At 45.2% G+C, this 23690-nt stretch overlaps 1 protein-coding gene and 2 long non-coding RNA genes across 3 annotated transcripts in view; 1 reads left to right on the top strand and 2 right to left on the bottom strand.

Annotated features, from left to right (window-relative positions):
- PPIL2 (peptidylprolyl isomerase like 2) overlaps positions 1-3178 on the top strand; it is a 30823-nt gene extending 27645 nt beyond the window's left edge. Inside the window, exons 17-20 of the mRNA XM_083373261.1 lie at positions 855-927; positions 1072-1134; positions 1894-2030; positions 2959-3178. Coding sequence (XP_083229387.1) covers positions 855-927; positions 1072-1134; positions 1894-2030; positions 2959-3049 — 364 coding nt within the window. The 3' untranslated portion in view covers positions 3050-3178. The remainder of the gene's footprint in view (positions 1-854; positions 928-1071; positions 1135-1893; positions 2031-2958) is intronic.
- Positions 316-5105, bottom strand: LOC310646684. The gene is made up of 2 exons (XR_014493743.1): positions 4944-5105; positions 316-1012 (listed from the first exon to the last, which is right to left on the bottom strand). It is a non-coding gene; the product is annotated as an uncharacterized lncRNA (long non-coding RNA).
- A 7443-nt stretch (positions 5106-12548) lies between these two features.
- Positions 12549-16087, bottom strand: LOC310646682. The gene is made up of 3 exons (XR_014493741.1): positions 15986-16087; positions 14712-14828; positions 12549-13168 (listed from the first exon to the last, which is right to left on the bottom strand). It is a non-coding gene; the product is annotated as an uncharacterized lncRNA (long non-coding RNA).
- Between the last annotated feature and the right edge of the window lie 7603 nt (positions 16088-23690).

Here is a 23690-nt window from a genome sequence, read left to right as displayed (position 1 = left end):
CGTTCAGCACCGCGTGTTTTTCCTGGCTTTTGATCGGTTCCGATGAAAACCCATTTATTTTAACAAAAATAAAATAACAATAGTGAAATAAGCTCCTTTCAGAACTGTAGGAAGCACGCCGGCGCAAAGACAAGAGCGAGCATTTTTTCAGTGGTGGTCCAACGGTTTGGAGTGATCTCAAGGCCTAATTAGAGACACACGCATGCGCGCACACACCCACAAAAGGAGAAGACACTCAAGTTAATTGTGAGGGGAACCTGCGAGCGTCAAATGCAAAGTGCCCTCCAGGGGCAATTAACAATGTCACCCGGGGGGTTGAATCTTTAACAAGGGGAAGAAAAGCAGTTGTCTGGGAAATAATGGGGCGACGGCGGCTTTTCTGGAAGCCGTTTTGCACAAGAGCTGGTCTGAAAAGCCCCCTCCCCCTCCCAGGTTGAAAAGCAAAGGGAAGGAATCATGCGGTCATTGGGCTCCAAGGGGGACCCTGGAGGTCTTCTAGTCCCACCCCCTGCTTAAGGCACCAGCGCCCTCATTCCAGGGGTCTTCAAACGCCGCCCTTTTACCGTTCAGCTCCCGGAATTCCCCCCCCCCCCCCCGTCATAAAAAGGGCCACGTTTGTCAGAGCCCCCTGCCTTACACCCACCCAGTCGAATGGTGGAGGAGGACAGGATTTCTATTCTATCCTCCACCATCCCAGTCAGAACGGGGGAAGCTTCGTGGATGAGGAGCGAAACGTCTTCAAAGAAAAAACTCCAATTGCCTCCTGGGAAAACAAAAAGCACCTTTGGGGACAAGCTGCCTCCTTCCGAATTTCGTATTTCCTGACTCCGGCTGGCCTCTCTTTTTCCCCCCAGAGTGGTAGGCGGCTTCGAGGCTCTGACCGCCATGGAGAACGTGGAGAGCGACCCCAAGACGGACCGTCCCAAGGTGAGCCGTCTTCAAGGCCAAGATCAAACAGTCGCAGAATCGGCCCTGGGTTGGGTGGGGCTAGGATTTCAACTTTGCGAGAAGCCTGTGGGAGAAAAAAAAATGTTTTATTTTCCTGTTCTCTCTCTTTCTCTTTTTTTCAAGGAGGAAATAAAAATCAAGTCCACCACGGTTTTTGTTGATCCGTACGAAGAGGCAGATGCCCAGGTGAGATTGAGGGACATCAAGTTGCCTAACAAAAGAATTCGGGAAGAAAATTGACATGTGGCCTTCAGACACACACACACACACACACACACACACACACACACACACACACACGTATTCCTTCCTTCCTCCCTCCTGAGGGGAAGGAAGATCTTTCCTTTCTTTTTTTTCCCTTCCTTTTGATTTTCTTTCCTTCCTTCTTTCCCCCCTTCCTCCCCATCTCCCTTCTCTCCATTTTTCTATCTTTCTTCCCCCTCTCCTTTCTTTCTCTCCTTCCTTCTTTCCTCTTCTTCCCTCTTCTTTTTCTTTCCTTCTTTCCCTCCCTCCCTCCCTCCCTTCCTCCTTCCCTCCCTTCCTTTTCTTCTTTCCTTCCTCCCTCCCTCCCCCTCTTCCTTCCTTTTCTTCCTTCCTTTTCTTCCTTCCTTTTCTTCCTTCCTTTTCTTCCTTCCTTCCTTCCTTCCTTCCTCCCCATCTCCCTTCTCCCCATTTTTCTATCTTTCTTCCCCCTCTCCTTTCTTTCTCTCCTTCCTTCTTTCCCTCCCTCCCTCCCTCCCTCCCTCGCTTCCTTCCTTCTTTCCTTCCTCTGCTCATCTCAGCCACTGACTCTGGGCACCTTATCGTACTAAAACTATAAATACTTTGCGCAGCTGTGGCCCATCTCAGCTTTTCAGCCCAGCCGTGCTCCGTGGCCTGTTTAAAATCTCCCTTTTCTCTGGGCTTTTTGGGAAGCTTGACCCGGCTCCGTTGGCTTTCTCCCAGGTGGCTAGAGAGAGAGAGAAGGCTCAGTTGGAAGAGGAGGCAATGAAGGCGAAAAGCAGAGACATCCCACAGAAGGAGCCTTCCGCGCCAAAAACGTACCGCGCGGGAGTTGGCAAATACATTAATATAGCAGCGGCGTAAGTTCCGGTTGTATTTTACCATATTTTTTTTTTGAGTTTCCAGGTTCTGTTCCGTAGGGAGAGAAAGCAGTAACGCACGTGTATGTGACGTAGGGAAAAAAAACAACAAAAAACTCTTGCCAGTGGATCCTATTGAATCTGCGCAAAGACTTTCTTTTTTTTTCTTTTTCTTATGGGTTCAGGCAGCGAAAATATCAGTTTGCCCCACAGGAAAGCAGCTTAGACCCAGCTAGGTTTGTGGAGGAGCAGATAGCTCAAGGGTGACGGGTTTCTGCTTCTCTTGAAACCCCCCCCCCCCGTCGAAAACAGCATTTGAACTTTTCACTCTTCACTTTAAAAAAAAAATTTTTTTCCCCAAAGTGGTTCCTCTGAAAGATGAGGTGGAAAGCCTCGTGGGGTTTTTAAATGACTGAAGTTAGGGGACAATTCAGGTGATTTGTGCTACTTGGCTTCATCCTTGTCTCCCCCCCCCCCACCCCCTTGTAAATTTCTACTCCTCTCTTCCATTCTTTTTGGAAAACTTCAAGCCAGGGTCTGCTTGTAGGGCGACCTTAAGTCAGGGTCTGTTTGTAGGGTGACCTTAAGCCAGAGTTTGTAGCATGACTTTAAGCCAGGGTCTGCTTGTAGCATGACCTTAAGCCAGGGTCTGCTTGTAGGGCGACCTTAAGCCAGGGTCTGCTTGTAGGGCGACCTTAAGCCAGGGTCTGCTTGTAGGGCGACCTTAAGCCAGGGTCTGTTTGTAGGGTGACCTTAAGCCAGAGTTTGTAGCATGACTTTAAGCCAGGGTCTGCTTGTAGCGTGACCTTAAGCCAGGGTCTTTTTGTACCGTGACTTTCAACCAAGGTCTGTTTGTAGTGTGACCTTAAACCAGGGCCTGATTGCAGGAGATGAGGGTTGTGTGTGACTTGTGCATTTTGTGACGCAGGAAGCGAGCCGCAGAAGACGGGCCGTCCACCAGTTTGGTCAACAAGAAGGAGAGGAAAACCGGCAGCTTTGGAGATTTCAGCTCCTGGTAGCCCGGGGTGGAGGACCAGCCTGGCACCTCCGCTGGCATCCCAGAAAAAAAAAAGACTTTTTACCCTAATCTTTCCCTTAATAAAGTTCCCCTGGCAACTCTTTGTCGGTGGTCCAGGGCTTTGGCCAAAGACGAGGCTTCTCTCTGCAAGTCCGCGGCAACTCGCAAAGCTCCGCCGATTTTAAACGGCCTGGGACCTAAGCAGAAGAAAGGGGAGAGCTTCCGTTTCACGGTGGAGAGGCTGATGGACGGATCTGCAAAGAGGCCGTTGGGATGGTGGGCCACGCTCCTTGCCAAGGTGGGCCTCCTCGGGCCACCCTTTGGAGCAGCTGCCCGCTCTTGAAAGACCCGCTCAGTCGCTGCAACCCGGTGGCGTCCCGCCTGCCAATTCCAAGCCAACATCTTGGCGTAGAGGAGGAGCCGGTGGATTCAGATCCTCAACCGTTGCTTAGTTGAGAATTCTGCGCCGAAGAAAACCTCCCTTCCTGCTTAGTGCCGCAGCTCTGCTCCAGGGTCCCTTTAGTTCAGGGGTAGGCAACCTCGGCTCTTTTATGACTCATGGACTTCAACTCCCAGAATTCCTGAGCCAGCCAAGCTGGCTCAGGAATTCTGGGAGTTGAAGTCCATGAGTCATAAAAGAGCCGAGGTTGCCTACCCCTGCTTTAGTTGCTGGAGAGCTGTCACCTCTTTGATGGGCCCGCCGACCTGTTCACCCACTGTGCCACTTTGAGGGCAAGGCGCCATCCCAGTCCCACCAGTTCCGCCCAGCAAGGTGTCAAAAACTTGCATGGCCCCAAAAAAAAAGGGAAAAAAAATGAGTCTTCGACTTACGGCTATTTGCTTAGTGACTCTTTGAAGTTACAACGGCACTGAAAAAGGGGCTTATGACCATTTTTCACACTTAACGACCGTTGCAGTGTCCCCCAGGGTCCTGCGATTCACATTCGGATGCTTGGCAACTGATTCATACTTACAACGGTCACGGTCCCAAGTGAAGTCAGTGGCGGGGAGGGGGAGGGCAGCTTGTCACTCAGGTTGTGGGGTGCCTGTGGGGGGGATCCATGGGTCTCTGGTGAAGGGGAGTGGGATGGGTGGGTGCCTTCCCTCCCTCTCTCCCTCCCATTCTCCCTTCCTTCCTTCGATACTTCCTCCCACCTTCCCTCTGTTCCTTTTCCTTGATCCTTCCTTCTCATTGTCCCTCTCAACACCCACAACTTCTGGAGGCAATTTAAATTTAAAACCTTTTTTAAAAAAAACACTTGCTGGCCACTAACTTTAGCGTTTCCAGCCAGGCATGCAGAGGGAGATTGGAGCAGAGTTTATATCGAATTGTCAACTTCCAACAGTAACTTGAGATGGAAGGGACCTTGAGGTCATCTAGTCTAACCCACTGCTCTCACAAAGAGAGTATTGTACTTGTATTTCTGATAAATGCCTATCCAGTTTCTTCTTAAAAGCCTCCAGGGAGGGAGCACCCACAACTTCTGGAGGCAATTTAAATTTTAAACTTCAATATTTTTTTAAAAAAAACCCCACTTCCCCTGATCAGCACAAGCCTCTCCAGGCAAAATTCAAAATGGTGGGGGGGGGGATTTCCTTCCAGTAAGGCAGGGCTCTTGCAACTTGGCCCTTTTATGACTTGTGGACTTCACCTCCCAGAATTCCTCAGCCAGGCACTTCAACTCCCAGAATTCCTCAGCCAGGCACGAGGGCTGAGGCATTCTGGGAGTTGAAGTCCACAGTCCACATACAAGGGCCAGTTGGAAGACCCCTGCAAAGGGGTCAGCAGAACCTGGGCCAGGGAGAGGAGGAGGAGGAGGAGGAGGCAGCAGCAGGAACAGGCTATCAATGTCAGGCAAAGGCAAACAAACCATCTTGCAAAGTGCTGCACTTACCAACACAGTCAGAAGCAGAGCAGTTCCCAAAAGGGATTACAAGCGGCAGAAGTAGAGTTCCACAGAGTAAGGAAAAAGAATATTTCAAAGTACCCACAGAAGGAATTCCAGCCCTCTAGTCCTCAAGCCCAGCAAGCAGCAGGGCTCCCACGCAGCTCCAGCAAAGCAAAAGCAAAAGCAAAACTTGCCAAAATCAGCCAATCTGCTTCGGTCATGTGACCAGGCACCAAAAAAAAAAAGTAACCCACTTCCGGCTTCTCCTCTCCAAGCCACGTGGCTGCAAAGGCCTGTTTGTGGTCGCGATTTTGCATGCCTAACTGTAAGTATCCTTTCCGAATTAATTCTTCTTTGTGAACACTCGCTAAATAAACGTTCAGACCTGGGGGAATTACCTGTATATGGCCGTTTTTGTTAAAATTAAGAATAGGTCCCTTTCATTTTGGAAATGGGGAGTGGAAAGGTTTTTTTTTAAATAAAATAAAATAAACTCCCAGGGTTTTCTTTGCATTTGTTCCAATTTACTGTGCATTTGAATAACTGCCCCCTGCTTTTAATTAAACAGCCAGTTGCATTTAAACATGGAGACCTTGTTGAAGAGCCATTGATAGACTGTGGCTCCCTTTTTTCCCCAGGCACCCAGTGGAAACGGTTTTTTTCATAAAATAAAATAAACGCCTAAGGTTTTACTTTGCATTTGTTCCAATTTACCATGCACTTGAATAACTTGCCCCTGCTTTTAATAAAACAGCCATGTTGCTGCATTCAAATATGGAGGCCTTGTTGAAGAGCCACTGATGGACTCTGTGGCTCCCTTTTTTCCCAGGCACCCAGTGGAAAGGTTTTTTTAAAAAATAAAATAAAACTCCTAGGGTTTTTGCATTTGTTCCAATTTAGTGTGCACTTGAATAACTGCACCCTGCTTTTAATTAAACAGCCAGTTGTATTTAAACATGGAGGCCTTGTAGAAGAGCCATTGATAGACTCTGGGGCTCCCTTTTTTGCAGGCACCCAGTGGAAAGGTTTTTTAAAAATAATAATATTATAAATTCCTAGGGTTTTCTCCTCTGATCAGCCGGGCGAGGTGACCCGGTGACATGCCGAACCTGCCTGAGCGCGCGGAGAGGCAGAGGAGAGCACATTGAGATGAGCTCTTAAAGCATCTTCAAAGCCTGGCGTTTTCTCTCCCTTCCTTTTATGCCAAGGGTAACCTAGTTAAATTTCATTCTGGTGTGGTCTTGTTTCTTGAGCTGACCTCCCATTTTGCTAACAATCTCTGTCTTCTCCAAAGTCAGTCTTATGTTGGTCTATTGCCATTTCTCCTTCAAATGGCTGGGATTGTATAGTTGATTGGGTTGTCCTCCATGGGGGATGTAGGTGTTCTAAGATACCACACCTTCGCACAACAGGCTTCCACAGCTACACAAAGGATGCTGTTTGGAAGCCGTGAATTCTTTGCTCGTAGGACCATCACCCGGGTCCTTGGGTTGGCTTCAAGGATGCATTGAGGACTTTCTCAGATGTGTGTCTTTCCACACTGGCTTTCAGTGCCACAATCATAAAGGTTGGGTAGCTGTGCCCGGTTCTGACACAACACAGGCCAACTTTAGAAGCAACTACACAGAGCATTTCAGAAGATGGAGATTCCCCTCAACCGGAGGATGAGAAACGATGAAGAGCTTGGCTAAGGTCTTTGGTGCCTTCAAGGGAGATTCATCTTGATCCTCATGTCAACTTCTTTCATTCACTAATCTTTATCAAGAACATGATAAAAGAAAATTAGAGATGGTGCCAAACATAGATTTCCAGCTGCTGTTGGATCACAGCCCCCCCCCCCCCCCGCATCCCTTACTCTGGCCTGAGGCTGCTGGGAGTTGTAGTTTAGCAACATCCGGACAGGTTTTCTGCCTTTGTTACTATTTTGTTCTTTGTATTCATTATCTATCTGTCTATCATCTATCTATCTCATCTATCCATCCATCCATCTCTTATTTCATCTATATCTTTTCTTTATCCACGTTTTCTCTCTTTCATCTGTGTATCTCTTGTCTATATTTTATACATTTTATATCTCTTTATCTCATCTATATTTCATCTGCTTATCCATTTGTCTGTCCATCTCTCTATATCTCTTCTCTATTTCATCTCTTCCTCCCTCTCTCCCTCCCTGCAATATCTTTTTTTGCTTGTAATCCATGGAGAAAGGTGGAGGTATTAATACGTATCATAAATAGAAAAAAAACACTTTTTGTAACATAGCTGCTGCTAAAAGTGAAATGAATGCAGTAGAGCCATCATATACCAACTCCAGTAAAAATACCCGTTGTGTGATATCTCACTGGTTGAATAATTTAAGAGACGTAGTAGTTATCCAGTGTGTTAAGTTTTCCTTCTCCCTCTTTGCCTCTTTTTCCTTATGTCGTGCCATCCTGACTATAAATGTACAGGCCAATTGGTATAAAAAAGACTTTTCAAGAAATATTAGCAACTTTATTAATAAAACTTAACAGCACAATCCTTCATGCAACGCATGTAAAAAACAGGCAGGCTTTGATAGGATGATCACAACTGCCCTTGTGACTCCCCCCCCCCCTTCCAAGTGCCCCCTGGAGGCTTGTGTAAAGAAAAAAAAATACAGCCTCTTTTATCCCTTTTTCTAATGAAATAAATACAAAAAAAGAAAGCACCAAATTCTAAAGGGACAAATTAAGAAAACATGCAAGATATATATTTACAGAACGTCTATATCCATAAACAGAAATGAAGTGATGATTCATTACAGACATACATAGCTAATCTATATTCATTAATTGTGCAAACCACAGAATAGTTGCAGCCATATGTTTGTCTTTCCAGGACTGAACAATACAGTAAGTCTCTTGGCTATAAATGCATTTCCATTCTGCAGATCTCAACTCCCACATGCGAGAGATAAATCTCAAAAGAATCGAAACATCTGAAAATACTAAATCTTAAAGTCGAGTTAATGCATGTTGATTCCTTCAGCCTCAAATAGAACAATATGTTTAAATAAAGCATTGTTTTCGCTGCCGTTCTAACAGCACGAAGACCTCAACAACATTTCGGAAATATTATTTCTGGCTGAAATAGATGTAACCTTAAAAAAAAAACAACTATTGGATTTTTGGCTTTCTTAATATTTTTTTATTAGCTAAGTAAAACATGCAAACGTAATTGTTGCGCTGTTGCAATGTTTAATTTTGTTCACAAAGTCACTTCTTGAGACGGGAGCCATAGAATTTGAATTAATACTTAATAAATAAAAAGGTAAGCAAAGAAAAGATACCTGCACATACTTAAAGGATTTAGATTAAAAAGGGGGAAAAAAGATTTCAAAAGACGGGCATTCTGGTAACTCCTCTTTCAATATATTCACAAGAGGAAGCCACCTCATGCAGGACCAAGCAAAGGGAAGTCCATACATCCCTTTTGGAATGAATCTCTCCTCTAGCTATTTTTTGGGAAAAATCTAAGGCCAAGTCAACTGTGAGTCGAGAGTTCTGGAACGTAACATTTGCTCCTTTCTGAAGTACAACTGAAGATTTGCAAGATCAGAAATTGTCTTCTCCTCTAACTCTATTTTTTCTTTCCTTCTGATGCCAGATACGGGAAGGAATCGACATAGAGACCAAGATGCACGTCCGCTTCCTGACGCTGGAACCCATGGCGCTTTGCTACTGACGCCAGCGGAGTAGCTGCAACAGGGTGGTGGGAGGCTTTGGAGATGGCTGTGAGCTTGTTTGGGTGGGTGGGAGGGCCACATGTCTCTTGGAGCAACTGCCACGGATCCATGAAGTTCAGACTCATCTGGACCAGCCACATGGATTCCCGTCTTGAGTTGAAGACCAACCTTCCAGCCTCCAGTAAAAGGACCTCTGCTTTGATGCAGTGTTGTTGTTGTGTTTGATATATTTGTGCAGTTGTTACGTGTTTTACTTCTAGCTTCCTGGGCTGTTACAAAGCCCCAAACACCAAAAGGACCCCCCGCTCCACGTCATGAGCAGGGGTGCCGTTATAAGGGGGCGCCCATGGTAAGCTAGCTTTCGGGGCAAATGGCTATATATATTACAGGTAGTCCTTGACTTAATGGCCACATTTGAGTCCAGAGCTTCTGTTGCTAAGCGATGCATTTTGTTAAGTGAGTTTTGCCCAATTTAATGACTTTTCTTGCTATATTTGTTAACTGCAGTTGTTGAGTTAGTAACACGATTCTTAAGTGAATCTCACTTCCCAATTGACTTTGCTTGTCAGGTCACAAAATGCAATTACCTGACCCCAGGACACTGCAACCGTCATAAGTATGAGTCAACTGTCAAGCTTCTGAACTTTAATCACATGCCACGAGGATGTTAAAATTGTAAGCTACTTTCTTCAGTGCTGTTATACCTTCAAACAGTCACTAAATGAACTCTTAATTCAAGGGCTACCTATAGCAGCTTTATGTAGTAATATATATAGGCATTCCTCTATGTACATATTAGCATTTCATACAGATAGTTCTATTTACTAAAATATGCTAATATGCACATATATGTGTATGTATATATATGCACACAGAGAGACATAATTTGTCTATTCCTGGAATAAACTAATTATGCCAACAAGTCTCTGCATGTGTATATATGTATATAGACATGCCCCAACGTTTCGCTTCTCATCCAAGAAGCTTGTTCAGTTCTGACTGACTGGTGGGAAATGGAACGATTTATATTCTTTGCAGTCATCTGGTCCTTAGTACTCCAAAGGTAAGTCGTTAGCTCTCAAGAGTCGTTGAGGCCACTTGGGGGTTTATCTGTATCCTCGGGGTCACCTGGACCAGTGTGGCGATGGGCGTGGGACCTCCTTGGGACTGCTGCAAGGACCGTGTTGGAGACAGGAGGTAAGTGGTGTCGTATCCCTCCCCCTCTGTCGAGAGAGGCCTGTTGGGCTTTAACACAGATGGCCTCTTTGACCCCTCTTTCAAACCAGCGGTCCTCTCTATCCAGATGTCCTTTCTATCCAGAGCGTGGACTTCGCTGTCTTCGAAAGAGTGGCCTTCGTCTTTCAAATGCAGATGGACCGCTAAATCTCGTCCTGGTGGGCTTGTTCTCCTAGGTTGTGCCATGCATTTGTGGCTTGTTTTGTTTCTCCAACTTACAGACCTGTAAATGTCTTACTCCATTCTACTGCACATATTGCATTGCTCAATTTGTATGTAGGCATTTTATCCTTGGGGTGGACAAGCTTCTGCCTTAGTGCAGTTTCTCAATCTTGGCAACTTTTTTAAGATGTGTGAACTTCAGCTCCCAGAATTCCTGAGTGAGCATGGTGGCTGAGGAATTCTGGGACCTGAAATCCACACATCTTAAAAGTTGCCAAAGTTTTGAGAAACACTGCCTTAGTGTATTTTTGGGTTGAAAGTGTGTATGTACGTTGAATTAGTTGAAAATCCTCCTGAGTTTTTCAGATATTCCTGCACTTTATGGATTAATGTTGCTTCATTTGTTGTTCTTTTGTCCTTATTGGGGGCCAGGGGGGGACAAAGGATCCTACTGGATCTTTATCTGGATTTGATGAAGGCTCAATTGGGATAGCCACAGGTTCTGAGGGCTTCTTCGATGTGTTTTAGTCCTTCTTGTCCCTCTTTGCCGGTAGGTAAACCTTCAGCCCAGTGGTTTAGGATTCTGATGACTTCTGTGTCTTTGCTCCAGTGAATGTAAACACTGTGTGCGTTTTCTGTATACTTCAATGTTGAAGTATGAATCTTGTCCCAACGGGTTTGGTCTCCTATGTTGTGCCATGCGCTTGTGAAGTGGTGGTTTTGTTGGCACAACATAGGAGAATAAACCCATCAGGACAAAATTCAGCAGTTCATATGTCTATGGATTCTTAGCCAGGTCACAGTTTGCTCCAGAGGTCCTTTTCCAAGAGGCAACTAGACTTAGTTTTTTCTTGAAGACTTTCACTTCTCATCCAAAAAACTTCTTGGATGAGAACTTCAAGGAAAAACAAAGGAAGTCCAATTGCCTCTTGGAAAAGAACATTTGGAACAGTGGTCCATCTGCATTTGAGAGACAAAAGGCCACTCTTGAAGACATTAAAGTCCTCGTTCTGGATGGAGAGGACCCCTGGTTTGAAAGGGGTGAAAGAGGCCATCTGTGTTAAAACTGAACAGGCCTCTCTCGACAGAGGGGGAGGGATACACCACCACCTTTCTCCCATCTCCAACACGGTCCTTTCAGCACTCCCAAGAAGGCCCCAGGCTCATCTCCACACTGGTTCAGGTGACTCCGAGGGTACAGGTAAACCCCCCATGTGGCTTCAACAGCTCTGGAAGAGCTAATGACGGACCTTTGGAGTACTAAGGACCAGATGACTGCAAAGAATATAAATCCTTCCATTCCTCACCAGTCAGCCAGAACTGAAGAAGCTTCTTGGATGAGAAGCGAGGAGGCAAAAAAAAAAACAACACACAAAACATAAGCACCTCCCTCCCACACACAGGTCCATGTACGTAGTTAAGTCACAGAGTGTCCGGTTCATTCCTACTTATTGGGACATACCCCTATTACTGTATGTGCCTGTGTACATTAACACAGTTGCACACAGTCATCTAGGCTAAGGTCTATTGGGGCCCTTTTCCCCTAATAGATCTTAGCCTATATTGCTCTATGTGTCTGTGTTGATACACAGACACATAAGAGCAATATAGGCTAAGATCTATTAGGAAAGCCCCAATAGATCTTAGCCTAGATGACTGTATGCAACTGTGTTAATGTACACAGCCACATACAATAATAGGCATATTCCCTAATATATGGTATATGTTTATGTATCTACATATTACCATATATTAGGGTGTATACCATACTAAGGTTACCAGCTCTGGGCTGCAAACGAAGAAAAAGCCACTAGAGGGCAGCAAACTACATTTGGCACCCTCTAGTGGCCTAGCATGTTTTTGCAGCCCAGATCTGGTAACCTTAGAGCAGTCTTTTTCAAACTTGCCCACTTTTAAGATTGGTGGCTTTCAACTCCCAGAATTACTTGGGAGTTGAAGTCCCCCACATCTGACAAGTTTGCAAAACACTGCCTTGGCTCTATACACAATATACATCCACCTGTATGTGCACCTTCTGCAGCTCCACAGAGAGATCCGAGTTCTCTCTGGCCACCAAGTCCCATCATCCTCAGCCCATGTTGCAATGGCTGAGGAGAGGAATACCTATGGTGCTTTCCCTGCTGGTTTGGCAGCTGCTCTAGCCCACCCAGCAGGGAGGCCCCACAAGATGACTTGTGATCAGGCAAAGCAAAAACTGGCCTAGAGAATAGATCAGGCAAAGATCCTCATGCCGCACCAAGGTACAGATGTACTACAACTCCCAGCAGCCCCAGGCAGCAGAGTTAAGGAGGGGTGCTGCTTCGGCAGTCCTGGTGCGATCAGGCAAAGTGCCAGCGGAGCTGGAGAAGAAAGGATACTTACACACACGTGCTTGACTTACCTATGGCAGGATTTTCTCCAACTGGGATGGCCTCTGGATTTTCTCCTAATGTGGGATTTCGAAAATCAGCACCCCGACAATAAAACAGCCATTTTCAAGCACACCAACACCCTCATCCTGAGACCAACGCTTTATAAAGATATTTTATTTACAAGAAAAAAAGCTCCCAAAGTCTCATTTTCTTCTTAAGATCTCCAGATGTTGCAGGTAGCATCGGCGCCTGTTCCAGAAAGGCAGCACTGAACTATTTCAGCTAGGTGCAAGGAATGGAAGCCCTCCCTTCCACTAGGATGGTCTCTGCACACGTGGGCTACAACCTGTCTTACGACCTCCTGATTCTTGGGCTAAAGCCTTTATTATCATCTCCTGATTCTTGCCTATCTATCATGGTTCCTGTTGGCCACCACCTCTTCTTCGTTCCTACAGCTTTGGGGAGACCCCCATGTGCCCACCCCCTGCTGCTACCTGCTTGGCCAACCTATGGCTTCCAAGCCCTCCAAAGAGGTCTGCAGGAACGCCATCCTCGGGGTTCTCCTTCTCCAGGGTCCAGCTCAGCTGGACTTCCCTTCTTCCCACCCTGCCTAGATGTTGTCATAGGGGACAACAAGGCCAATGTTGTAGTTGTAGCCGGCCACATCGTTGTAAGAGGAGCGGCAGATAGGAAGGACGCTCTCTGCCACCAGCGTGTCTGTGGAGAATTCGTAGGCGTAGATAATGCCTCTGTGCCTGTTCAGAGAGAAGCAAGGGGAGAAAAGGGAAAAGAAAATAAGCAGGGTGCTTTTCAACCAGCCTGGTTCCCAGTTGTTCGAAACCCTCTGGAGCAACTTTCCAACTTTGGCAACGTTAAGATGTCTGCACTTCAAATTCAAGCTGGTTGGGGAATTCTAGGAATTGGTCCACACATTTTAAAAGTTGCCCAGATTGAAGAATGTTGCTCCAGGCCAGGGGTCTTCAAACTTGGCCCTTTTATGACTTGTGGACTTCAACTTCCAGAATTCCTCAGCCAGCGTACTTGCAGACCCCTGCTCCAGACTCTGGTTCCTCTCTAGGGCCAAGGAGATGTTCAAATGCAAGCACATCAATTCAGAGTAGGCCCATGTGCTTGAAGGAGCACCCTTAATGGTTCCAGGTTGTTCTACTTTTAGAGTAGTGCTTCTCAACCTCGGCCACGTTAAGACGTGTGGACTTCAATCCCCAGAATTCCCTGGCTGGGGAATCCTGGGGATTGAAGTTCAGTCCTCTTAAAGCAGGCATGTCAAACTGCTGGCCTGTGGGATGGATGCATCACGCCGAAACCGTGCCCACCCCATTGCCTGCAAGGGGAAAAGTTGTGATACATCGCGCAACATCACATGATGTCATGCGTTTGACCTGCCTGTCTTAAAGTAATCAAGGTTGAGAAACACTGCTCTAGATATGCCAACTGTCTTGTATTCACCTTCTTGGAAGTCAGCTCAGAGTATAAGGAAACAGAAGGGAAGGGAAGGGAGAAGGAAAGAGGGGATAAGAGAGGGAAGTGGGAAGAGGAGGGGAGGGGATGGAAGAGAGAAGGGAAAAGGAGGTAAGGGGAGAAGGGGAAGGGAGGGGAAAAGAGGAGAAGAGGGAAGGGAAGGGAAAGGGGGAAAGGGAAGGGAGGAGACGAGAAGAGATTTAAAACAGGATTTGGATAAGCTAAACTACTATGTTTTCCAAGAGGAGGCGAGGCCAATAGCCATCCAGAAGCAGCTGGACTATAATTCCCAGCAACCTTAGCCAAGCCAACCCATAATAATGGGTGCTGGAACATCTTACCACCCTTCACCCATCGCCTGGGTTTGTTCTTCCAAGCCACTTGCTGCTCACCAAATTTATAGCTGGCTACCCTCCCATCCTAAACCCCTGCCTGGCTTGGCCACAACATCCTGGCTCTCTGCCACCATAAGCCCTCAAACGCTCTTCCATTGCGGCTTCTTCTCTGTTCCTGTTTTTACTAGGGGTCTTCAAACTTGGCCCTTTTATGACTTGTGGACTTCAACTCCCAGAATTCCTCAGCCAGGCACGCTGGCTGAGGAATTCTTCGAGTTGAAGTCCACAAGTCATAAAAGGGCCAAGTTTGAAGACCCTTGGTTTAAACTGAGGAAGGCCAACTTGGGGGAATGCCTCCCAGCGTCCCGCAATATTGTCTAGCTAAGGCTGCTGGGAATTGTAGTCTAGCAACCCTGAGAGTGGTGTCACAGGGCGCCTCCTGCTGGTTGAGATAAAAAGCACCACCGTGAGGGTCAGTTGTCACCTTTGGTGAGCGGTCAAGGCGTTGTCCGTGATGCTGGCCCCTCGGGGAGTCTTCTCACTGGGGATGTTGGCCGTGATGAGGCTGTGGGAGCTGAAGCGGAGATGGCGAACTGGGTGCCTAAGGGAGCCACACAGCCCATCAGGGGCTCTTCAACAAGGCCTCCATGTTTAAGTGCAGCGGACAAGCAACTGGCTGTTTAATTAAAAGCAGGGGGCGGTTATTCAAATGCACAGTAAATTGGAACAAATGCAAAGAAAACCCTAGGAGTTTTATTTTATTTTTTTAAAAAAACCTTTCCACTGGGTGCCTGGGAAAAAAGGGAGCCACAAAGTCCATCAGTGGCTCTTCAACAAGGCCTCCATATTTGAATGCAGCAACATGGCTGTTTAATTAAAAGCAGGGGGCATTAATTCAAATGCACAGTAAATTGGAAGAAATGCAAAGTAAAACCTTAGGCGGTTTTTTATTTTATTTTATATTATTATTTTTTTAAAAAACCTTTCCACTCGGAGCCCGAGTCTATCAATGGCTCTTCCACAAGGCCTCCATGTTTAAATGCAACTGGCTGTTTAATTAAATTGGAACAAATGCAAAGAAAACCCTAGCAGTTTATTTTATTTTATATTATTATTATTTTTAAAAAACCTTTCCACTCGGAGCCCCAGAGTCTATCAATGGCTCTTCCACAAGGCCTCCATGTTTAAATGCAACTGGCTGTTTAATTAAAAGCAGGGGGCATTAATTCAAATGCACAGTAAATTGGAAGAAATGCAAAGTAAAACCTTAGGCGGTTTTTAATTTTATTTTATATTATTATTTTTAAAAAAAAAACCTTTCCACTCGGAGCCCCCGAGTCTATCAATGGCTCTTCCACAAGGCCTCCATGTTTAAATGCAACTGGCTGCTTAATTAAAAGCAGGGGGCATTAATTCAAATGCACAGTAAATTGGAAGAAATGCAAAGTAAAACCTTAGGCGGTTTTTAATTTTATTTTATATTATTATTTTTAAAAAAAAAACCTTTCCACTCGGAGCCCCCGAGTCTATCAATGGCTCTTCCACAAGGCCACCATGTTTAAATGCAACTGGCTGCTTAATTAAAAGCAGGGGGCAGTTATTCAAATGCACAGTAACCTTTCCACTCCCCACTTCCAAAATGAAAGGGACCTATTCTTAATTTTAACAAAAATGGCCATATACAGATAATTCCCCCAGGTCTGAACGTTTATTTAGCGAGTGTTCACAAAGAAGAATTAATTCGGAAAGGATACTTACAGTTAGGCATGCAAAATCGCGACCACAAACAGGCCTTTGCAGCCACGTGGCTTGGAGAGGAGAAGCCGGAAGTGGGTCACTTTTTTTTGGTGCCTGGTCACATGACCGAAGCAGATTGGCTGATTTTGGCAAGATCTCTTTTGCTTTTGCTTTTGCTTTGCTGGAGCTGCGTGGGAGCCCTGCTGCTTGCTGGGCTTGAGGACTAGAGAGCTGGAATTTTAAAATATTCTTTTTCCTTACTCTGTGGAACTCTACTTCTGCCGCTTGTAATCCCTTTTGGGAACTGCTCTGCTTCTGACTGTGTTGGTAAGTGCAGCACTTTGCAAGATGGTTTGTTTGCCTTTGCCTGACATTGATAGCCTGTTCCTGCTGCTGCCTCCTCCTCCTCCTCCTCCTCTCCCTGGCCCAGACCCGGCCCAGGTTCTGCTGACCCCTTTGCAGGGGTCTTCCAGCCTGGCCCTTGTATGGCCTGTGGACTTCAACTCCCAGAATGCCTCAGCCAGCGTGCCTGGCTGAGGCATTCTGGGAGTTGAGGTCCACAAGTCATAAAAGGGCCAAGTTGCAAGAGCCCTGCCTTACTGGAAGGAAATCGCCCCCCCCCACCATTTTGAATTTTGCCTGGAGAGGCTTGTGCTGATCAGGGGAAGTGGTGTTTTTTTTTTAAGTTTTAAATTTAAATTGCCTCCAGAAGTTGTGGGTGCTCCCTCCCTGGAGGCTTTTAAGAAGAAACTGGATAGGCATTTATCAGAAATACAAGTACAACACTCTCTTTGTGAGAGCAGTGGGTTAGATTAAAATATTCTGGCCCATTGGGAAGTCTTCTTGGAAAACTTTGGTGGCTTTGGGCCTCTGGCTTATTGGCCTACCCCAGCTAGCCACTTGATCTTACCTCTTCGGGGGGATTTAAGCCCCCGTCTTTCGAAGACAGAGGGATTTCTGGACCCTAGAAAGAAACTAATCCGAAGCCAGATTGTGTGTTCCCAGCTAATCGTGATTAAAAGTTGAGCAGAGAAGAGTAACTGGGAAGTGTCTGTTTGAAGAAAGGCAAAATAACTAGGAAGGGTTGAAGGATCTTCCCCAAAGGGGCCACATTTTTTTTAGCCCCTTTTCTTTATCACCACCCTCTTCATGTCAACTTCCAGGGCAACTTTTCATAGTTCCCCCCCATCCCCACCAAAATGGAACTACTGTCTGTTGAGGACACACGTGTCTTTAGTTGTTTCCCCCCCCCCCCCCCCCGTCAAAACGGCACGCAGGGGTCCAGGCTGATCCTGCCCACTCCTGAAATTACCAGCACAGGCCATCCAGCTTGGGCCCTTTTGGGGAACCTGCACATCTGGAGGTCACTAAGATCTCTCAGAGGGACGCGGTGGCTCAGTGGGTTAGGACGCTGAGCTTGTCGATCAGAAGGTCGGCAGTTTGGCGGGTCGAATCCCAAGTGCCGCGTAGCAGAGTGAGCGCCTGTTACTCGTCCCAGCTTCTGCCAACCTAGCAGTTCGAAAGCACGTAAAAATGCAAGTAGAAAAATAGGGACCGCTACGGTGGGAAGGTAACAGCGTTCTGTGCGCCTTTGGCGTCTAGTCATGCCGGCCACATGACCACGGAGACGTCCTCGGACAAGCGCTGGCTCTTCGGCTTTGAAACGGAGATGAGCACCGGCCCCTAGAGTTGGAAACGACTAGCACGCGTGTGTGGGGGAACCGTTACCTTTACTTTTTAAAGATCTCTCATAGTTGCCATTCAACCTGGCAACGTGGGAAAGCATTTTTTTGATCCAGCGTGAACTTCCTGATGACTCTCACATCCGTTTCTAGGTAATGCAGTAAGCTGCCGAGCTAAAACGCACAAGGGGCTTTTTTAAAAAAAATAAAATAAAACAAAATAAAACATTCTTCCTCGCCCACCACTTTTCCTTGGGCGATGATCTCATTGACAAATGTTCTGCAGCAGGAAGATGACAATTAACTCCATTCATGCTAAACAAAACAAAAAAAACCCCGGAGAATGGCCCCTTGTCTTCCCAAGCCAAAATAGGAGTTAGCTTTGTATGCTGTACTCAGGTGTGCTGGAGCACGTGCTACCTGGATAGAAATTACAGAGACATGTTGCAGAATTTTTCTTGGGACTATTCAGGGATTTGCTGAGAGGCTGGACAACAGTGCACATCTGGTGCGTGCAAGTGTTGAAAGCGCGATCTTTGAAAATTAATCGTTACGACGTGTTTTTTTTTGTACAGGTTCCCGGGTTGCAAAATTTGCAAGCAGGATGGATTGTGTGAAATATTAAAAAGCTTTTAACGTTTTCATTTGTTTCCTGATTATCAATTTGGGGCTCCCCCTTCTTCTCCCCCCCCCCCGCCCCAGAAGCCTGCTGACTTAGGATTTTTTTTTTTTTCCAGCCTGGTCATTTTATTGCCGGAAAAAAACACGAAGGCCCCTGCATTTTCCAAGATTTGCAAGAAGGGACCAATTTACTAAGCTGAAAGGAGGCCGGAGAAACTTGCCAAGTTCAGAACGATCTAAATTGCATGAATATTTTGTAAGAAGGAAAACAACCCAGGATTTTTTTTTTTTTGCAGACTGATTTTTAGGCCAGCAGGAGGAAGGCATCGAGCAGAAACTGTTTAGGGCAGTTTGAACCCAACAAGGTAACATCATCACTTACTATATGAGTGCATCAGAGCACTGATGACGTTACCTAGGCGGGTCATGAAACGTCTGCTAGAAAACAACCAAGCTCAGAGAGAACCAAGGACCCCACAGTCCTCCTCCTCCTCCTCCCCCCCTCCTCCTCCACTCCGCAAATCCCACTCACTTCAGCACTTATAAAAAGTTATCTAGGGGTGGGGGTCATGAAACATCTGCTAGAAAACAACCAAGCTCACACAGCACCTCGCAAACCTGTATTAAGTTTTTGTTTTTTAATCCCATTTATATCCCGCCCTTCTCCAAAGACTCAGGGCGGCTTACAATCTAAGAAGCACAAATCAATGTGCTTAGCAAGTTAGTACTACGCTCCAGAAAAACCCCTAATATCTTGGATGGAGTTGTTCCAAACACTTAACGGGTTTCCTTTGGAGATCTGGAGGAAGAAGCCAGCATATATAAGAACTTGAAAATTGTTCTGGGACAAAGATCTAGTCTGAAAGCCCATTAGTGGCTGTAACCATTTTCCATAAAGAGCATTTAACAAAGCTTTTAATGTCTAAAGCCAAGTGATTCATCCCTATTAAGAGAGATCACGCAGGTTATATTATTTATGTTTTATTGGAAAGTTCTAATTTTACGTAGAAGACAATGCACGATTTCTAAAATAATTTCCCGATCAGAAAAAGACATTGTTCAGCACGGAACAATCAAGCGAAGCCAAATAAAACTGGAAAAGAATAATAATTCTGATCCGGGTGCCCTAGTACTCATTTATTTCCTATACCAAAACCATGTCTTTCTTGCAATTCTATTATGGCTTTCAGGTATTATGCTTTTTTTTCTTTTAACAATTAATTGTCTGATCCAGGATAACAAAAAAACATTTCAGCTGAATTGGAAAGAAAGAAAGAAATCAGCCTTTACATCTAATCATGCTCTACAACAAATTGTCCCAACAGATTGCAACTTTTTAAGACCTGGAAGGGCAAATTGTAATTGCTTTTTTGGCGATGTGATAAGCTACCCGGAGCAGCGTATAAGTTTAATAAATAAAAGAAAACTTTGCTGGCCATCAGTTGGAGGTTTTCAAAAAGGAACTGGAAATATAAATGTGAGGGGGGACAGTGGGGAGGTCTTCAAAAACAACAGAGGAAAGTTCAGCGAGGACTCAAAAGACGTTCAGTGCACAGACGATGGATGGAAGGGCAACTCCGAAAAAAGAGGGAAAAGGACGTCATCGGCAGACGACACGGTTAGCTGCCTGCGTTGGGAAGCCGAAGCGAACAGGGCCAACAACTGCGTGGATTGTGCTCATTCTTTGGCCCGTATATCATCGCCTCCAGATCAGAGCTGCACTGGAAAGAAAGGGGATCTTTCTGCCAGATCAGCAAGTGTTTGCGACAATTGGCCTTTGTGTTGCTTCAACACAGGGAGAAAACCCAACAGCGGCCGTTTTTTTTTTGTTTTTTAAACAGAACCCAAACTCTCTGTTTGGCCACCCAGAGTCATTACCGGTGGGGGGGGGAAGGATTTAAATTTAATAAATGAATAAAAAATTAAATATTTTCTGAAATGCAGGTAGCTGTCAACTTAACACCTGTTCATTCAGTGACCGAGCTTACGACTGCACTGAAAAAATTGACGTGACCCTTTTCCACGCTTACAACCACTGCAGTAGCTCCGTGGTCGTGGAATCAAAATTCGGATGCCTGGCAACTGACTCATATTTATGACGGTTGCAGAGTCCTGGGCTTGCGTGATCCTCTTTTACTACCAAACAAAAATGACGTATCTACCATGAGTGAGTGAGTGTGTGTGTGTGTGTGTGTGTGTGTGAGAGAGAGAGAGAGAGAGAGAGAGAATAAAAAGTCACATTCAACAAAACAACGGAAAGATTTTATTGTGATACTGTCAAAGAGATACAATAAAGTGAAACCACAAATTGTGTATAGTATTGCTCAGGCGAGAACCAGGAAGAAGCCACATCAGCTGCAAAATAAAGCGGGTTTGTTGTTGGTTTTTTTTTTTCCCCAAATCGTTCCAGCAATGAGGCACACACCAACTGTCACAAATGCTGTGGGTTTGACACTATGTGTTTGCTTCTCTAAAATCTTTTTTTTAAAAAAATTGTTTTACAACTCACGCTATTTGGTCGGTTTTACACTCGGGAGAACGACTGTGGTGCTAATGAAACATTCACTTGAAATAATCCTTTCTTGGCCTAGCAAATGCAAATTAAAGGTCTCGGTATAGTCATCTTTCCAAGTCCTGATAAAAACGTACGGGGTAGATTTTAGCTTATCGGAAAACCAAACAAGCAAACGAAAATATCAAACGTCCCGTTTCAGATGAAGGGCCAAAACTTTGTCCTGTTTTCATGCTGATTATCCTTGTTCGCGGCCAATGACACGGGCTATTGGTTTTCCTTGAAAAACGTTAAGTGCTAGGAGGTGTAATTTCCCCACAGATCCAAGTGAGTTTTAAGAACGATATTTGCCACACGGTTCAACCGTGATTAAGTTTCTCTGCGGCGACCATAATGATTGGGATGCCACACTTAGGAAAGATCAGAACACAAGGGAACGGATTCAGGAAGCGCCGCAGCAGATAGCCGGGTAGCCTCACAAAACCGGTGGGACAACTCTCATCCACGCTGTCGACAATCTCCCTGAAAGTGTGCCGTGGTGTGGAAGTCACCCACAACTGCCCACCCAGACCCTCCACCTTCAGAGGATGCGGCCTAGAAGGAAGAGCTGAACCGGCAATTCTCAAAATGTCCGCCAAGGATTGTGACTCTCTTCCCACACGTGGGAACGATTAGGAAGGTCCAAATGGACTTTGCGGGCATTTTTATGTTTGGACTGGCTCTTGAATCAGGTTGGGTTTGTGTGGCTATTTTACGAGAGCCATGACTACTGACTCCCAAGAACAGCAACAACAAACAAAACCCCACACACTTCACAAATGTAAAAGTTGTCGACGTGTTCCTCTAAGTGCCAATGAACAATCTCAAGAACCAGCTTGTAGTCAGTTCACCCACTGTGCCAAGGGGAGGGAAATCTAGTAGATAATGCGTAGATGTTCACAAAAATCGCTGTTACAATTTATAAAATATATAGTATATATACTTATATATATATATAAAATAAATGTTAAGATCAACAGTAATAAAAATAACAAGCAACAAAAGTGCTCAAGTTGAAGGGAAAGATTAAACTTACCCACAAAAGCACACACAAACTCTTAAATAGAATACGTTACAAAAAAAAAGGTAAATGGGAAAATGCTTCGTAAAATGTTCAAGTATCTTTTTTATTTTAAATTAACGCTGGAAAGCTCAGTAACCAGACTGATCTTTTTTTTAGACATCAAACAAAATCCAGCAGTATCTGGATCCACCAAATCTGTCAATTTGAACTATGCAGTTTCTTGTAAGGAATTCTTAGAAGGCCGAGTCAAAAAAGCTCAGCAATTCCCAGGAGTGCTACTTCAGGCCTACGCAATTTGTTCTGGATTAAAAAATTCTCTACAGCCTTTTTATGTCTCGTTTCCTAAATTTCACAATAATTGCTCTGTTTGGTACCTTTAAATGCTTATCCCTGCAAACGAATCGCATCTGATTTTAAGCTGCAATTCGATGTTCCACTTTCCCCTCTTTTAACAAAAAATTCTAGGGAAAACGCCCATCTGCATATATACTCAAAAGGCCTGCAGGACTACATGTTACACGCAAATATTGTAGGAAGGTGTCTCTGTTTTTGTGACGAGAAACTACACCTTGGTAGACAGCTTGGTATAAAATCCACTTCAAATGGATTTCTACCACTCAGTGTGAATTTTCAGCTTTATGAGAAATAGAGTCACATTGGTGTGTAACATGTAGTTCGGCCCAAGCATTCTCTGATCAAAATACGTTCTTTCGTAAGATTTTCCCCTCCGTCTTTCTTTTCCCCCTTCAGGCTCCTCAACCTTCTCAAAATCCCGACCAAGTGGTCTTTCGGATGATTTGAGAAATGCATCAAGGTGAGCGACCACATTAGCGAAGCCAGCAATCAAGGTTGAAGGGAAAAAGTGACAGCCACCGCTGTCGGCCCACAAGGTTGAAAGTTTGGCTGCTGAGAAATTCAGGACTTTTGTTGACACTGATCCCAAAGGGAAGGAGAGTCCGCTTCCATAAAGCAATAGAAGAGATACATCAGAACTGGACCTTTAAAGGATTTGTAGAGGGGAGTACAAGAAGCTAATTTCATTGGAATCACCACCGGTTCTTTTGTTAGGGCTGCAAGTCAGAAAACTCGTAGGACGTATTATGGATGCTGTTAACGGTCCCTATGCTGGTTACTCTCAATCCAGTTGCCCTAAACTGAACTATGACACACCCCCAACGTACTCCCTTAGCAAGCCAGCCTCTCCTCTTCTAGTCAAATTCTCCGAGGGCTGAAACTGCTGCCGTTTGGATGTGAATCAAGATGAGCCTCTTGTTCTTCAGCGTGAGCTGTAGATTCACGGGTTTCAAAATTCATTCACACTAAATAAAGCACCAGAATGAAAGGTCAAACAAAATCTGAGACTAGCTGTCAGGAGGGACAGCTCTTTGGATCCAAATGGCTAAAAGGTAAACCACACACACACACACACACACACACACACACACTCTTAAATAGATATATATTCCATATCCTTTTTTCTTTTTCTTTTTTTTTGCATCACAGTGTAAAATCGTCCTTCTTCCCAAGGAATTTATGGAGGGTTGAAATCGGGAGGGGAATCAGAGGGATACAGGGGCAGCATTCAATTTTCAGGAGAAGAGAGTTCCTATTTTTATAACGAAGGATAAAGCTTAAAGTGCAGTTTGAGATCTGAATGTCAGTTAAGAGGAGCTTAGTAGCAGCCAGTAAGGTCAGACAACAAGCTCGAGTTGCAACAGCTAAGGATTACATTACGGCGTTCCCATTGAAAAGCTTCCTATATAATGATTATGGTTATTGTTACTCATGCTATCAGCAATTTGGTATTATTCGGGTAAAGTGTTCTCCAATACATTTTTCCTCTTGGAA

The sequence above is a fragment of the Vipera ursinii genome (assembly GCF_947247035.1).
Source record: "Vipera ursinii genome assembly, chromosome: 14".
Classification (NCBI taxonomy): domain Eukaryota; kingdom Metazoa; phylum Chordata; class Lepidosauria; order Squamata; family Viperidae; genus Vipera; species Vipera ursinii.
The sequence above is the reverse complement of the archived record's forward strand: the minus strand, read 5'-3'. Positions and strand labels throughout refer to the sequence as shown.